General features: G+C 46.7%; 1 protein-coding gene across 1 annotated transcript in view; it reads right to left on the bottom strand.

The window, feature by feature from the left end:
* Positions 1–8,081, bottom strand: part of LOC136614303 (leucine-rich colipase-like protein 1) — a 77,415-nt gene extending 69,334 nt beyond the window's left edge. The window contains exons 1-2 of the mRNA XM_066594106.1: positions 7,984–8,081; positions 3,820–3,942 (exon numbers count right to left, since the gene is read on the bottom strand). Of these exons, the coding sequence (XP_066450203.1) occupies positions 3,820–3,942; positions 7,984–8,064 (204 nt within the window). The 5' untranslated portion in view covers positions 8,065–8,081. The remainder of the gene's footprint in view (positions 1–3,819; positions 3,943–7,983) is intronic.
* Positions 8,082–16,232: the final 8,151 nt, after the last annotated feature.

Here is a 16,232-nt window from a genome sequence, read left to right as displayed (position 1 = left end):
TGTGGAGCTTGGTCACCAATGTCAGATGACGTCCAATTGGGAGAAGAAACAACAGATGGGTGAACCGTGCCTTACTGAGGGGAAGTCGGGGTTCCCTCAAGATGCAAAAGAAAGGCGTAACAAGCGGGTGCACACTAAAATGCAAGGCTGGATTAGCGCTAAGACAGATGCTGAGAAGAGAACCCGGATACGGGAAAAGCCCAAAGGTGTGTTCCAACGACCTGTAGCAGAAATGGAGATCCTGCTGGATAATATTAAAAAAAAAAAGACTGAAGCGCCCCCTGAAAGAAGTGTCAGACAGAGCAGAGCTTCAGCAGTTCTCAGAGAAGTTGTGCACGAAGATAAAATGCTGTAAATCAGGTAGCCAAGCGGCTGAAAGAAGGGTTGAGACCTGAGATGTCTAAAACTCCGTTCAGACAGAAACGGAAAAAGGTGATCTTGTTAAAGAATCTGAAAGAGTTACAAGTAGTAAAGAATGCCAAATTATGTTTACTAAAGGAGACTCCTGAAGCTCAGAAGGTCTCACAAGTAGCCGCAGAAGACTAGGAAAAACTGCAGCAAAAGAATAATGACGAAAAAAGCAAACCCCAAAAGTGAAGAAACAGTTTGTCCAAGTGGTAGAAGCCTATCACAGGGATGCTGGCTCCAAGGACCAGCTCATCAGTGAACTGAATACTACCAAGCAAAAGTCAGAGTCGGAGGTAAAGGAACTTTGAAGAATGCTAATGGTTCAAACCGATTGATAACATTGTACTAAGCAAAGAAACAGAATTGTTACAAAGTGAGGAAAGAATGATGATTATAAACCTGAGTAAACTGAAAAATAAAGTAGAGACTGTAATCCATAGCAAGGCCATGCTGGAGCATGAGCTACAAGAGGAACTGGAAGAATACAGAGACAAGGTTCTTGCACTAGAAGAGACCTTCAAATTGGAGGCTCAGTTAGAAAGTCTCCAAGCTGTCCCGCACTGAAATGGAGGACTGTGTTAGCTCCAAGGAGGATGGTGAAAAGACTGTACCTAAACTAGAAAGAGACACCCGAGCCTGGAGCTTTAACCCTGGAGGGCCAAGAAGAAAAGGCAAACGTGTGTATGGGAGAAGGCCTGGCTCGCATGGAGCTCTTCCTCTTTCTGACTTTGCAAAAGTTTACCGTGGAGCCCACTGTAGACAGAGACTTTGAGCGTGGGACCGAAGCCCAACACCCAGGCCTCGTCAAGAACGCATTGCAAGACAGCTAAGTGTCTGATCCCACGGGCTCGAACAGAGGGGGAGGGTATGTGAGACAGTGACCTGCAAAGTGGCTTGGGCGGATACGTGCCACTGAGTGGCCTGGGCTCGGTGGAGGAGCCAACATTTGGGTGTCAGTAACATTAGGTTACTGACACATTGTAGTGTAATGCAGTGGCTCCAAGCCACATAGTCCGGGCCGTCTTTTCCTGGAGTGGTCAAAGCGAAGGGTGGGATGGCCACTCCCATGTACCAGGTGAGGCTGGTACCAGACCTTGTAAAGCCTGGGCCTGCAGGTCTGAGAGACACACATGGGCTGAGAGAGCCAGAAAGTGTCTGGCTGAGAGCCAGAGAGAGGGCTCAGTGGAGCCTGGAGCCCGGCTAGCCCAGTGTGGGGCTGAGAGGCCCGAGGTTTACAGGGAGACGCTCCTAACCTCATCCACACCTAGGAGAGGTGAGCTGAGACCTTTGCAGGTCTGAGAGCCTGGCTGGCTGTGCGCAGGAACGGTTTGTTTTTTCAAGTGTGTAGACATGGGCCGATCCATGTCTAGTAAGTGCTCAGACGAGCAGGATTTACTTTATGTTGGCCTGAAGTCAAGGCCCCTTTTGTTTGTTTTATGCTGCAATAAACCCAGGCGAAGCCTGGATTAAAGAACTTTGTTGCCCGGTGTCACTGTCTTTGGCCGCGGATGCCCACGCTGCTACCTATCTGAAATGCTAATCCCTCATATCTGTTATTTATTTAGACACACAATGTGATCTTTGGTGTTCAATACGGCAAAGAATTATTCCACATGCATCTAAAACTGCAAAGCCATCTATTAGGTGATGCTGAAGGATCAGTCTAGTAATCACACAATGGTAGGCTGCTTGCAGGCCTTTCCTAAGTTTCTGTCTTTCTATCTAATCACCTAGATACTATGGTTGTTGTAGATCGCAGGATGTAAGGAGTTAAATAACTGGGATCAAAGCACAGAAACGTCACTGCTGAATTGCCAGCTCTGCTCTGTGCAAGCGTGGCTGTGTGCCAGCCGGCACATCACAGAGCAGAGAAGACCCTGACAGGTAAGCTGGAGGTCAATGCCAGGGCATGGCTCGCATTCCCCTGAGTGAATCTCGCTGTCAGAATCTGACCCAGCCGTGGGCATCAGGCCTTCCTTTCACGTCTCCCTGCGCGGGCTCTGGTGCTACTTCCAATCAAGCCCTGCTTCTCAACTGGCACCCCACCATCAGATAGGCAATCAAATTGTTCAACTCTCCAGACAGACTGGTCAATTAGAGCTCAGACTGCCAGCAGCCAATGAGAAATAGCTGCTTGGCAGGCAGATAACATTTAGCTCTGTTTCAGGGGAGATTAACCCGTACTTAAGGCTTGCATGCACTGGGTGAAATCTACATAAATTTAGTAATAGCGCTTTTGTAGGATCCTTCTGGAACCTGCTAGCCCCGCCCCCTCACTTGGATAGCAAGAGATTACTATATCCCATCTAGCCCCACCCCTCTAGGGAAACCCACTAGCCCCGCACCCTATCTCTCCAGCTATGGGGAGATATGTCACAGATCCCCCTGTAGCTCCACGCCCACTCTCTCTTCCCTCTCGGGGGGAATTCCTAGCCAGCTTTGTGATCTTCTATTGATTTCAATGGGGCCAGCACTGCTGCTGCCGGCCCCATTGAAAACAATGGGCGTTATCGCACATTCTTCTTTGTGATGCGAGGTTAGTGTGAAAACATCGCTAATGAGAATGAAACCATTGAAAATCATTGGTTTCATTATCATGTGTTTTCACTCACTCTCGCATCGCCAGTGGGTGTGAGCCCTTAGAGGAATAAAATACCAACCTCTCCATGTATAGTTCTCATATAAGATGTCCTGGGTTTTATATTGTATAAGAAATGCAAAATACTTAGAGACAGAAGGCCCTTCAGCCCCGTTCACATGGTAAAATATACTTGTACAATTGGGCACAGATTCCGCACCCAAATCTGCAGCTAAATCAGCATTACTTTAGGATTGTATTGAATGCTCTGCCAATCAGAGCTGCAGGTCATCCAGCGGGAATTCTCACTCATGCAGTTTCACATTGGAAGGATGACACGGATCTGTCAGTTCAAAGCCTCTCTGAACCAGAAATTAGGGCTCATTCACACGGCCGTATTGGAATTGCGTATTACGCATCATTATACACGGTGCATCGTAGCAATTCAAATATGTTGATTTTCGCATGTCCCACTCACACTGGTGTTTTTCATTGTGTATAAGACCAAGCATGATCTATTTTAGGGCAGATTCAGATGATTGCGGTTTTGTCCCCTTTGACTGCTATGATAATCACAGCCATATAATGGGACAAAACAAAACCACTGATCTCTATGGGATTTCAGTGGCTTCATTTTCACCACCTCTTTTTCCCGCCTGTAGTTTGTACTTTTGGGAAAAGATAGGCCTGCCCTATCTTACCCTTATATAGTGAATACCATATACACAGCGATACCCCGGCTCACACATTTTATGCATACGTCCGTGAAAATGAGCCCTTCTACTGAGTGCATGGGGGAAAAACCAGTACAACAGCGGCTTACAGGTACTCACCGGGCCGTAACATCTCACACCTGGTGATGATCTTAGGACACATTTCCCAGAGCCCTTAGGGGAATCCCTATCACAACACCGGCTCTCACAATCATCGCTGTATATACATGGATCTCCATCCTTCTAGATGTAAAACACAAGAAATAAATGTTTAGTGAATTTGCTTATAAGGTTTCACATTTATGTCACAGGAGGAAGTAAAGCCAATTCATACTTGTCCCCTGGAATGTCCTTAAGGTTCCCAGAAGGAGGCGCGACCTCCCGGATTCCATGAAGAATCTACTGCATGTCACTGAAGTCTCTGCGAAGGGAGCTTTTATAAAAGATTTCCCTGGATGTATGCAGCCCTCTGGACTTCCTGCTGATCTTGTTGCCACATGCCTGCCCTCCCTAGGAGATCAGCAGTGCCCCCTGCAGGTGGCCCCAATGAAAAATACATTGTTCATCACAATGAGTGAGGCAGAGCCGGACAGCAGAGTAGCTGGTGCTCATCCCAGAGGTGCAGTAGAAGTGTGCCTTTTTCATGCCATGCTTGGACATATATAAGTGAATAATTAAAGGCAACAAATGACTTTTTTCAGAAGGCTCTGTGCCCGCACTCCCTAGCCAGCAGCCCTAGCTGCAGTAAAAAAAAACAACAAAAAACAAAACAATAGATCACCCAAGAGGCCCTGCCCGGCTCTGCAGCACAACTCCTCTGAAGCTCCGGCAGACTTGCTTATAGTTTCTCCCTCTCCTCAGGACTGCTGCTGTGTTTACACTCCCCTCAATATGCCATTCCCCTCTACAGTAAGTCTATGTCCACATGGGGTGGATTTGCTGGGGAACATCCGCAGCGGGTATTCCACAGCAGAAAATCCCTACCAAAAACTGCACCATTTGGTAAGAAATTTGATGCAGATTTTTAACGTGGATTTTGGTGTGGAATTCATTATTAGAGGTGAATTCCGCAGCGTATCCAGTGCTTTAATTGTCATTCCATGGATTTAAAATTCTGCCCTGCATGACAATCTCAACACGGGTTTTGTGCGTTTTTTTTTTTTTTTTTTTTGTTTGTTTGTTTTTTTTTTCTCCCCCCTCCACCGCATGCGGATGAGATTGTGAAAATCTCACCCTCTTTGCTGCTTCTGTAAATGTTGCTTATTTTCTGTGTGGTGCGTTTACATTGCAAATCTGTGGCAAATCAACCCAAGTGCATCTTTTTTCATTAGTGATTGCTTCCTGTGAGTGTCCGGGAAGAGCTCATTAGACAGGATACCACCAGTATCATTAGCCACATGGCCACGGAGTCCAAGAGACTGTACAAAGATATATAAATGTAATATACTGAGCATTATTTGCCCTCTGTGCTGTCATCTACCAGTCATCCATCAAAACATGTTTCCTAGTGGCATCATATTAGTAAATTAAATGCAACAGAGCTACAAATATAGGAATCTGCCCCATTTAGGGGGCCTCACACTGGTGATGAAATCGTGCGAGATTTGTGCGTTGTGAGACATTCAAATCTTGCACAAATATGAAACCCATTCTTTTGAATGTGTTCTTTCACGTCTGTAATGTTTACCTGTGTCGCGGTGCTATGCAGAAAACAAATCACAGCATGTTCTTTCCCTTAGCGATATTGCCCATTGTTTTCAATGTGGACAACAGCTGTAGCGCCGGCCCCTTTGAAATCAATGGGAGAAGATCGTGGAAGAGCCTTGTATTCCAGCGGGCCTGAATGAATCCCCCATAGAGAGAACAGAGTATAAAAGTAAAAATAAAAACTACTTTTTTACTTTTATACTCAGTTATCCAGCCAGACCGTGCTTACAAACACAGTGAAAGGATATCCCTGGACGCCGTGCCAAAAAGATACATGGGGAAGCAAGAAACCTGCTGAAGGCTAACGTGGACAACAGGTGCAGAGGGGTTAATTCCTTTACCACCGGATTAACCCTTCTGGCACCGGGTAAGTCCATCTCTCATTTAGCTATAAAAGCATTTTTAAACTGCTAGTGAGGCGCATTTTAAAGTACATTTCCCATAGAGAGAACAGAGAGGGGGTGGAGCTACAAGGGATTTCCTAGAGATCATCCCACATTTGGAGAGACAGGGGTGGGGCTAGACCGCTCCCCCAGGGCATTCCTGAGAGCAGGGGTGAGAGAGGGCTGGGCTAGATGTGGTTTTTATAGTGATTCCGCTCATCCCCACTATCGGGGAAGCCCTCTAGCCCTACTACCCTATATCTCCAAATATGAGATCTGTAGAAGATCCTCTGCAGGTCTGCCTCCCTCTCTATTCTTGCTTTGGGGGATTCCTTCAGCCCCGCAGGGATGCAATGCTGTTTCCATTCATCCATGAGTTTTGGAAGGTTTGTGAGAGTGATATCGGTATGTGAATCACAGCCAGATATTGCTCTCGCCAGTGTGCAGGAGGCTATAGAAATGCTTCTCCAGTCTCTGTCGGAGTATATATATAATATTTTTTCTCAGCTTTCTGTAATAAATGTTCCCTATTGTTAACACAGAGAGAATCTAAATATAAAAGCCTGAACTATCTATATAATTGCAAATATACAATGTGTAAAATACAAAATCTGATATAAAGAATTTACTTTACCTTCAATTTAGGCTGGCTTCACACGAGCATGTTTTTGTGTGTACATAGGTGCGCACCTATGAACGTGCAAAAACACGCATGTATGAACGTCCGTGCATTGCCTTCAAGGAAGCCACAACTGCTGCCAGCGGATCCATTGAAGGCAAGGGTCTTCCCGCACCCCTGAATTGTTTTTCAGGCACCCCTGAATTGTTTTTTTTTTTTTGGATAAGGGCTTTACATATAAGCCCTTCCCTGAGAAAAAAGCATTTTAGTGTAAAAAAATTTTTTTTTAATACTTACTAGTCTGCCGCTGCCGTGTCACCTGCGGGGATGAAGAACACATCTGCTGCATGTGGCAGATGTTTTCTTCATCCCCGCGAGGAAAAATAATTCCCTGCTGCACCTGCCACATCTGTGACAGATGCAGCAAAAGAATTCTAAATCTCCGCGGGGAATGAAGAATTCCCTACCGCAGCTGTCACAGCTGACAGCTGCGGTAGCGGATCCAGCTGCCGGCACTCAGTAATTGTTTTTCAGGGCAGAGCTTTAGGTATAAGCCCTTCCCTGAAAAACAAGGAAAAATGGTGTAAAAAATAATAAACACCACATACTCATTTTCCATCAACTACCGAGGCTTAGCTGCATCCTTCCAGTGCTGTCTCCACCTCTGTAATGCATTTCTTTCAGCAGGCGGGAATTTAAAATCCTCACCTGCTGAAAGAGCTGCTTGTGATTGGCTGAGGTGCTCAGCCAATCACAGACAGCTGCTTCTGATTGGTTGAGCACCTCAGCCAATCACATGCAGCTCTCACTGAATGACAGGCGAGAGCTGCCTGTGATTGGCTGAGCACCTCAGCTATTCGCAAGCAGCTCTTTCAGCAGACGGGGATTTTAAATCTCTGCCTGCTGAAGGAGCTGCATTACAGCATCAGGGACAACGCTGGAAGGATGCAGCTAAGCCCCGGCATAGGGAATGCATGTGTTGTAATAGACAAGGAAGAAGGTAAACCGCCCGGAGCTTACTGTCCCACGCTGCATCCAACCTGCTCTTCCAGTTGATAAAGTTTAAATATTCTTGGCTATCTCTGTGATGGGAAAACAGAAATATGCAATGCTTCATGACCACGTGAACTCATATCACATGTAATGACAGTATACCAGAAATGTATTTCTATTAAAAGCTACGTGTGCAGCTGATTTCAAGTCAAAATCCTTATTGAAGCCGATTTTGACTTTGGATGCAGAATTTGTTGCAGATATTCAGCAGCATTTTGCGCCCCATGTAAAGACACCCGGGCAAATGGTGGTTTTCAGTGCAGATTTTAGTGTAGGTCTGTACCAGAACATGCTATGCCACCGGGCCCAGTGAGAACAATTGGAGAAGATCCAATTTGAAACAGCCTTGCATTCTCCAGCCTCTGTCGGGGTGTATATATAATATTTTTTCCCAGCTTTTTGTAATAAATGTTCCCTATTGTTAAAACAGAGAGAATCTAAATATAAAAGCCTGAACTATCTATATAACTGCAAATATACAAGGTGTAAAATACAAAATCTGATATAAAGAATTTACTTTACCTTCAATTTAGACTGTGCGACCTCAAAGCAGAGCGATAGGCACACAAACAGCAGGATGGTCATAATCTGATGTTTTGCCATTTCTGCAGCGATGAAAGCTATGGCCCGCGACTAGAACGTTTACAGCAAGCCTGCGTGGAGACAGGGAGATTGAAGAATGCTGGGTGCAGATGGCAGGTATATACTTCCCTCAGCCACATGTCAGAAAGTCTTATGATCAGGAAGAAGGTAAACCACCCAGAGCTTACTGTCCCACGCTGCATCCAACCTGCTCTTCCAGTTAGCCAAGAATATTTAAACTTTATTATCTCTATGATGGGAAAACAGAAATATGTGATGCTTCATGACCACCTGAACTCATATCACATGTAATGACCGTATACCAGAAATGTATTTCTATTAAAAGCTACGTGCGCAGCTGATTTTAAGTCAAAATCCTCATTGAAGCCGATTTTGAATCTGCTTTGGATGCAGAATTTGTTGCAGATATTCAGCAGCATTTTGCACCTCATGTAAAGACACCCGGGCAAACAGAGGTTTTTTTATGCCGATTTTGGTGTAGGTCTATATCAAAACATGATATGTGTGAATGTACCCTAACAATAGTGTCCCTGGCCTGATTCCCTCTCCAAGTAATAATGGCCCCTGGTTTATTTTTTAATTTTTTGACAAATACACCAGCGAAGTGAAGGGAAGGGGGGCATGACTGCACTGACAGCACGCAATCCCATACTTTAAAATTGTAAATGCAGCGTCCGAGGAGCAGGCCATCAGCCTAGGAAACGGCGTAGTAGAGTTTGGGCCTTGTCACGGGGCTCTACCATCTCCCACCCTGAGGGTAGCAAGGGGACCCGACCAAGGAACCGAGGGCCGGCTATTGAATGGGTGGTACCCCCACTGAGGTTTACCCCAAGTCCAATGTCATATGTGATGCCACCATTCCATCCACTTCAGGGAATACAGACAATGTTGCAAATAAAACCGTTCACACACAGGGATAACTTTTACGAAGCAGAGCCAGGAACGGACAGAGAGCTCGTTTACTGAACAAACAGTCCAAGACACTTTACATCCAGCAACAATTCAATAAGCAAATTGGTATGTGGTGTAACAGGGAGGATTCACAGGTAGGCAGGAGAAACCACAGTCCTGTAATCTGTGGGTCCTGGTCCTGGCAGCACTCTTCCTTTTCTTCAGCTCTCTAACGCTACACACTCACAAGTCGCGTTGCACTTTGTGTTGGCTGACAACTCCTATCAGTTCTTTCTCTCTCTGTGTCCAGGCTCCAAACTCCTGAGGGTAGTAGTCCCCAAGCAGCCATTAGACCTCTTGGCCTCCTCCATTCTGGGCCTCAGTGAGGCTTATTATGCCACCTCCTCCTTCTTAGGGTCTGGGGATCAGTGTTGGTCGACATATATTTGCTCTCGTGTTACCACAGTTATCTGAGACACTGGATTCGACCAATCAAAAGAAGCATAACTGAATTAATGAGATGTTCACAGCTGTACTAGCATCCAATTCATGAATGGGTGAGTGAGAGCTGCCTCTGATTGGTGAGGCTGTGACCAATCAGAGGCAGCTCATTCAGCAGGCGGGGATTTTAAATCCCCACCGGCTGAATACTACAGAAAGCAGTTCAGGAGAACTGCCAGCCAGACGCGGCTGAACTCCGGCTGCAGCGGAAAGGTGAGTATACATTTTTTTTTTTTTATTTTTACACATTTTAGGATGATTTTCAGGTAAGGGCTTATATTTTTAAGCCCTTCCCGAAAATTCATCCAGCGCTCGCCGGCAGCCCATTGCCTTCAATGGAGTCGGCTGTATTGCCGGCTCCATTGAATTCAATGGGCTAACATCGTTCTTCTCTGCCACAGCTGTAACAGCTGTGGCAGAGGAGAACGATGTTTATGCTGACAGTGCGGGGGGGGGGGGGGGTCGTCTCACTCTTGCCACTATTGTGGCTTAATAGTGAGAACTCGGAGCCCGAAATGCAGCCCTGCATGTTGCTCCTCGCCTGCCCTATCCATTTCTGTGTTTTTTACATGACTTTGGTGATTTGCTAAGATTTTCACAAATGAAAACCTTAGCGGAGCACCAGTCATATACAAAAATGCTCAAGTCGCCCATTGACTTCAATGGGGTTCGTTACTCGAAACGAACTCTCGAGCATCACTGAAAGTTCGACTCGAGTAACGAGCACTCGAGCATTTTGGTGCTCGCTCATCTCTAGAGGTGATCGATCAAAAAATACTATCAAGTCACCAAGTATGGAAAGGCAATCACTTTACAACAGAATGAAGAGAGAGCATATTAGATAAAAGGTGCGAAATTATAATCCATGTTTAAACCAAACGGATGCATGGTATTTAAAGTGTGTATCCACTAAATGTCCTTCTTTTTTAGCAGGTACTCCCTATCACCTCCTCGTATCAATGGCGGAAGATCTATAATCCTAAACCTGAATTGGCTGATGCTACGCTTCATGTCATGAAAATGTGTAGGAATAGGAAGATTAAGACACTTAGTACAGATGGTGCTCTTGTGTTTGATCATGCGGGTTCTTGCCTCCAGTGTTGTCTTAGCTACATAACCTAGCCTACAGGGGTAGTTACCAGGTAGACAATGTACGAAGAGGTACAGGTATATAGTTTGCAAATTTTGAACTTCTTGCCTGTATAAGGATGATGGAAGGTCCATTGGCCTACTAGTTGGCATGAAGTAAATACCTCGGCACGATATGGGCTTACTTTGGAGTGCTGCGGGACTTCCTCTTTGAGACATTTTAACCCAACACAATGTGTCATTTAGTGTGTGTTTGGTTGTGAGATATGTGTGTCTTTAGCACCATTATAGCATTAACCCCTTTTGTGGAAGTCAATAATGCATCCTCATGCACACATTTTCTGCCATTCTTGGCTTTTTTTTTTTAAATTTCTTCACAATGCAACATTGGCCATCCTGCTACTTGTATAAAGCAGATTAGGATAGGACTATGTCATTTTTTGGCCTTTCATTGTCTGCATTGAACACCACACAAAACACATTCTGACCAACAACTGTTCTATTTGTACCTTTATACAATAATTTTATGTGTAACTAAATGCTTGCCTCATCCAGTTGTTACTGTATTGCTACTACAGCTGTGTGTCTAAACCTGCTTGTAGTGCAGAGCACCAGTTTGCTTGGCAATCGCACACAGAGCCATCTTTCTGATAAATGATAAGCCTGCACTTGCACAACTAAAAGGCCAGCCATTAGACACTCACCTGACAGCTCTGCGGTGTTGCGCTGTCCTTGGTGCTTAACACAAGCTACTCTAGTTGCCGTGTAAGCACTCAACCAGCACCATCGAGCTGCTCAAGGGTCGTCAAAGCAGCTATTTGTTCCCATTTTTGCAAGCGTGTCCAAGCATGTTTTAACACGTTAAGTTGCAATTAGAGATGAGCGAGCACCAAAATGCTCGGGTGCTCGTTGCTCGAGTCGAACTTTCCGTGATACTCGAGAGTTCGTTTCGAGTAATGAACCCCATTGAAGTCAATGGGCGACTTGAGCATTTTTGTATATGACCAATGCTCCGCTTAGGTTTTCACTTGTGGAAATCTGGAAAACCTACGAAAGAGATGGAAACGCCACAGAAACGGATAGGGAAGGGGAGGGGCAGCATGCAGGGCTTCATCTCAGGCTCCCAGGTCTCACTATTAAGCCACAATAGCGGCAAGAGTGTCCCCCCTCTCAACAATTTTTACTTCGGACAAACCCTCATTAGCAAGGCACACCTTAGCTAAGCACCACACTACCTCCAACCAAGCACAATCACTGCCTAGGGGTCACACTGCTGCCTCTTCTCCTGGGTTACATGCTGCCCAACCCCCCGCATGACCCAGCGTCCACAGCGCACACAAAAGTGTCCCTGCGCGGCCTTCAGCTGCCCTCATGACACACGCTTGCTTCATAGCCACACCACCCTCATGTCTATTTCCTAGTGCGTCTGCCATGAGGAGGAACTGGAGGCATACACTGCAGATGGTTGGCAGGGCCAGGTCGCGACCTTCTGTAAAAGGAGGGGGGGGGGGGGGCGACAGCCCACAATGCAGTTGAAAATCAATGAGAAATTGACGTTCGATCTTCATTCCAACAAAGTGCTAATCTCTGTCAGGAGCTGCAAACGTGGGCATGAGTTACATAGCTATGGGGAATCCATGTGCCCACACAGTATTCATTCTGTCTAGCTGTCGGAGAGCTCAATCGACACTGCAAGGAGAAAGCCATCTGCACTCTGCCCCCTACCCAAGTCAGTCAGTGTCTTTGTGCCAGACAGGTAAATCACCGCAATGGGAAGTCTGTGTGCACCCACAGCATAGGTGGGTCCTAGGCGACCCAAGACATGAACCATGAAGAAATCAGAGTGCCCAAACATGGCAGACTTTCACTGCACTGAGGACATAGGCCTCTGAGCAAACACTCAGCAATCAAGGGCATGAAGTGGACTTCAATGCTAGTTCAGCTGCGAAGGTCTCAGTAAATCACTTACGTTTTCTTTCACCACTCCAATGACTGGATTAGCAGGAAAAAGTTCCACAGCCCCAACCTGGTGCAGTTGCAGTTCCCCCGGGACCTAGGCCTCGGCCAACAGCTTCAGCAATCGTAGGCATGAAGCGGACTTCAATGCTAGTTCATCTGCGACGGGCTCATTAAATCAGTTACGTTTGCTTTCACCGCTCCAATGACTGGATTAGCCAGGAAAAAGTTCCACAGGCCTAACCTGGCACAGTTGCAGTTCCCCCTGGGACCTAGGCCTCGGTCAACAGCTTCAGCAATCAAAGGCATAAAGCGGACTTTGATGCTAGCACAGCATTAAAAGTCTCATTACTGCAGTAACGCTCCTCTTCTTTTGCCCAAACCAGTGTTTTTTTAGACAACTGTTGTAACACGACAGCAAATACATGATGCCCAGTGCTGATCCCCTGACCCCAAGCAGGAGGAGGAGGAGGTGGCCTTACAAGGCCAAGAAACCATGACCAGGACCCGCTGTAGCCTGTGTGGGAAGTATGTGAGCGGGCCCTTGGTCGGGCTCGGTCCCAGCAAACACACTGTGTGACCCAAGGTGCAGCGAGTTACATAGCAATGGGCAATCCGGGTCCCCTCACACTATTCATTCGGTGTTGGTGTCGGATAGCTCAATCGATACCGCAAGGAGAAAGCCATTTGCACTCTGCACCCTACCCAAGTCAGTCAGTGACTTTGTGCCTGACAGGTAAACTCCACAATGGGAAATCTTTGTGCACCCACAGCATAGGCAAGCAGAAGGAACCAAAAGAAAGTAATAAACATGAAAAAATTACAGTGTGCAAACATGGCAGACTTTCACTCTGCAGAGGACATAGGCCACTGCACACACCCTCAGCAAACGTGACCATAGAGCGGACTCCGATGCTAGTACAGCAGTGAACGTCTCATTAAGCCAGTAATGCTCCTCTTCAGTGGCCCAAACGAGTTTCACAGATAACTGTGGTAACACGAGAGAAAATACATATTGGCCTCGGCCCACAATTCATGCCCTAGTCAGTGAGTGTTTTTGGACCTGATAGGTAAAACACCGTGATGGGAAGTCTGTGTGCACCCATAATATAAACAGACCCTTGTAACATTTCAGTAGAATAGGTATAAGCAGACCCCAGTAACATTTTGGTTGCAGTAGTATAAACAGACCCCTGTACCATTTCTTTAGTAGAAGTATAGGCAGACCCCTGGAACATTTACGTGGCAACAGTATAGGCAGACCCCCGTAAAATTCTTGTAGCAGCAGTATAGGCAGACCCCTGTAACATTTAAGTGGCAGCAGTATAGGCAGACCCCAGTAACACTTTTTGTAGCAGCAGTATAGACAGACCCAAGTGACATTTACGTGGTAGCAGTATAGGCAGACCCCAGTAACATCCTTGTGGCAGCAATATAGGCAGACTCCAGTAACATTTACGTGGCAGAAGTATAGACAGACCCCTGTAACATTTACATGGCAGCAATAGAGGCAGACCCCAGTAACATTCTTGTAGCAGCAGTATAGGAAGACCCCTGTATCATTCTTGTAGCAGAAGTATAGGCAGCCCCCTGTAACATTTTTGTAGCAGCAGAATAGGCAGACCCCTGTGACATTTAAGTGGCAGCAGTATTGGCAGACCCCAGTAACATCCTTGTGGCAGCAGTATAGACAGACCCCCAGTAACATTTACGTGGCAGAAGTAAAGGCAGACCCCTGTAACATTTAAGCTGCAGCAGTATAGGCAGACCCCTGTAACATTCTTGTAGCAGAAGTACAGGCAGACAGACCCCAGTAAAATTTCTGCTGTAATAGTATAGGCCAACGTCTGAAACATTGGGGTACCATGAGTGTAGGCGAAGGCCGAAAAAATTAGTTGGATAAGAGTGTAGGCGTGGGCCCCAAAAATAAGTGTACCAAGAGTACAAGTGTACCTCTGAAAAATTTATCAACCGAGAGGGCAGGTGAAACCCATAAATATTTTTTTAAAAATACAGCTCACTGTTGCTTAATTTGTAACTGAGCCTGTAGGCAGCCCTAATGAAAAAATTGGTTCATGTTAAAGTATCCATACTTTTGAAACTTTGAAAAATTGTAAAAAAAAGATTGTTAGATGAGCCTTTTGGGCCACAGAAAAATTGTCCGTTCAGCGCAATGACCTATTGTTTCAGAAGGAGGAGTAGCAAGAGGAGGACTAATGTCACAGACAGATTGACAAAGCTAAATGCCCCGTTTTTACGGTGATAGAGAAGAGTGCTTTTATCTGCGGTTGCAGCAAAAAGAATCTTTAGGTTCCGCTGCTCTCCTTCAGTGGAGTGCTTCAGTGCTGTCCGCTGGTGGAGAACAGAAGTCTGGGGAAATCCAGGCTTTGTTCATCTTTATGATTGTAAGCATGTCGGCACTGGCGGTTGACAGGCGGGTACGCTTGTCCGTGATGATTTCCCCAGCTGCACTAAACACCCTCTCTGACAAGACGCTAGCGGCAGGGCAAGCCAGGGCACTTCCAGGGCATACAGCGCAAGTTCGTGCCACATGTCCAGGTTTGACACCCAATAGTTGTATGGAGCTGAGGCATCACGGAGGACGGTGGTATGATTGGCTACGTACTCCATCACATTCTTTTTACAGTGCTCCCTCCGACTCAGCCTTGACTGGGGAGTGGTGACGCAGTCTTGCTGGGGAGCCATAAAGCTGGCAAAGGCCTTGGAGAGTGTTCCCCTGCCTGCGCTGGACATGCTGCCTGATCTCCGCGCCTCCCCTGCTACTTGGCCTTCGGAACTGTGCCTTCTGCCACTAGCGCTGTCAGATGGGAAGTTTACCATCAGTTTGTCCACCAGGGCCCTGTGGTATTGCATCACTCTCAAACCCCTTTCCTGTTCGGGAATAAGAGTGGAAAGGTTCTCCTTATACCGTGGGTCGAGAAGGGTGTACACCCAGCAATCTGTAGTGGCAAGAATGCGTCTAACGCGAGGGTCACGAGAAAGGCAGCCTAACATGAAGTCAGCCATGTGTACCAGGGTAACAGTACGCAACACATCGCTGTCCTCACTAGGAAGATCACTTTCAGGATTCTCCTTCTCTTCCTCCACAGGCCATACATGCTGAACAGATGAGAAGCAAGCAGCATGGGTACCCTCTGCAGTGGGCCCACCTGTCTCTTCTCTCTCCTCCTCCTGCTCCTCCCCCTCCTCCTCCTCCTCTGAGATATAGACATGAGGGTGCTCTGACTATCAAGCGACACACTCTCTTCCCCCTTCTCCTGTTCCAAGCGCAAAGCGTCGGCCTTTATGCTTTACAGCTAACTTCTCAGCAGGCATAGCAGGGGAATGGTGACGCTAATGATTGCAGCATCGCCGCTCACCATCTGGGTAGACTCCTCAAAGTTTCCAAGGACCTGGCAGATGTCTGCCATCCAGGCCCACTCCCCGGTAAAGAATTGAGGAGGCTGACTACCACTACGCCGCCCATGTTGGAGTTGGTATTCCACTATTGCTCTATGCTGCTCATAGAGCCTGGCCAACATGTAGAGCGTAGAATTCCACAGTGTGGGCACGCCGCACAGCAGACGGTGCTCTGGCAGATTAAACTGATGTTGCAGGGTCCTCAGGGTGGCAGCGCGGCGCACCTTGCCGAGCAGGTCAAATAAGTGCGGGTAGTTTTTGAGAAACCGCTGAACCACGAGATTAAAGACGTGGGCCAGGCATGGCACGTG

This window comes from Eleutherodactylus coqui, chromosome 1 (genome assembly GCF_035609145.1).
Source record: "Eleutherodactylus coqui strain aEleCoq1 chromosome 1, aEleCoq1.hap1, whole genome shotgun sequence".
Taxonomy (NCBI): Eukaryota; Metazoa; Chordata; class Amphibia; order Anura; family Eleutherodactylidae; genus Eleutherodactylus; species Eleutherodactylus coqui.
The sequence above is the reverse complement of the archived record's forward strand: the minus strand, read 5'-3'. Positions and strand labels throughout refer to the sequence as shown.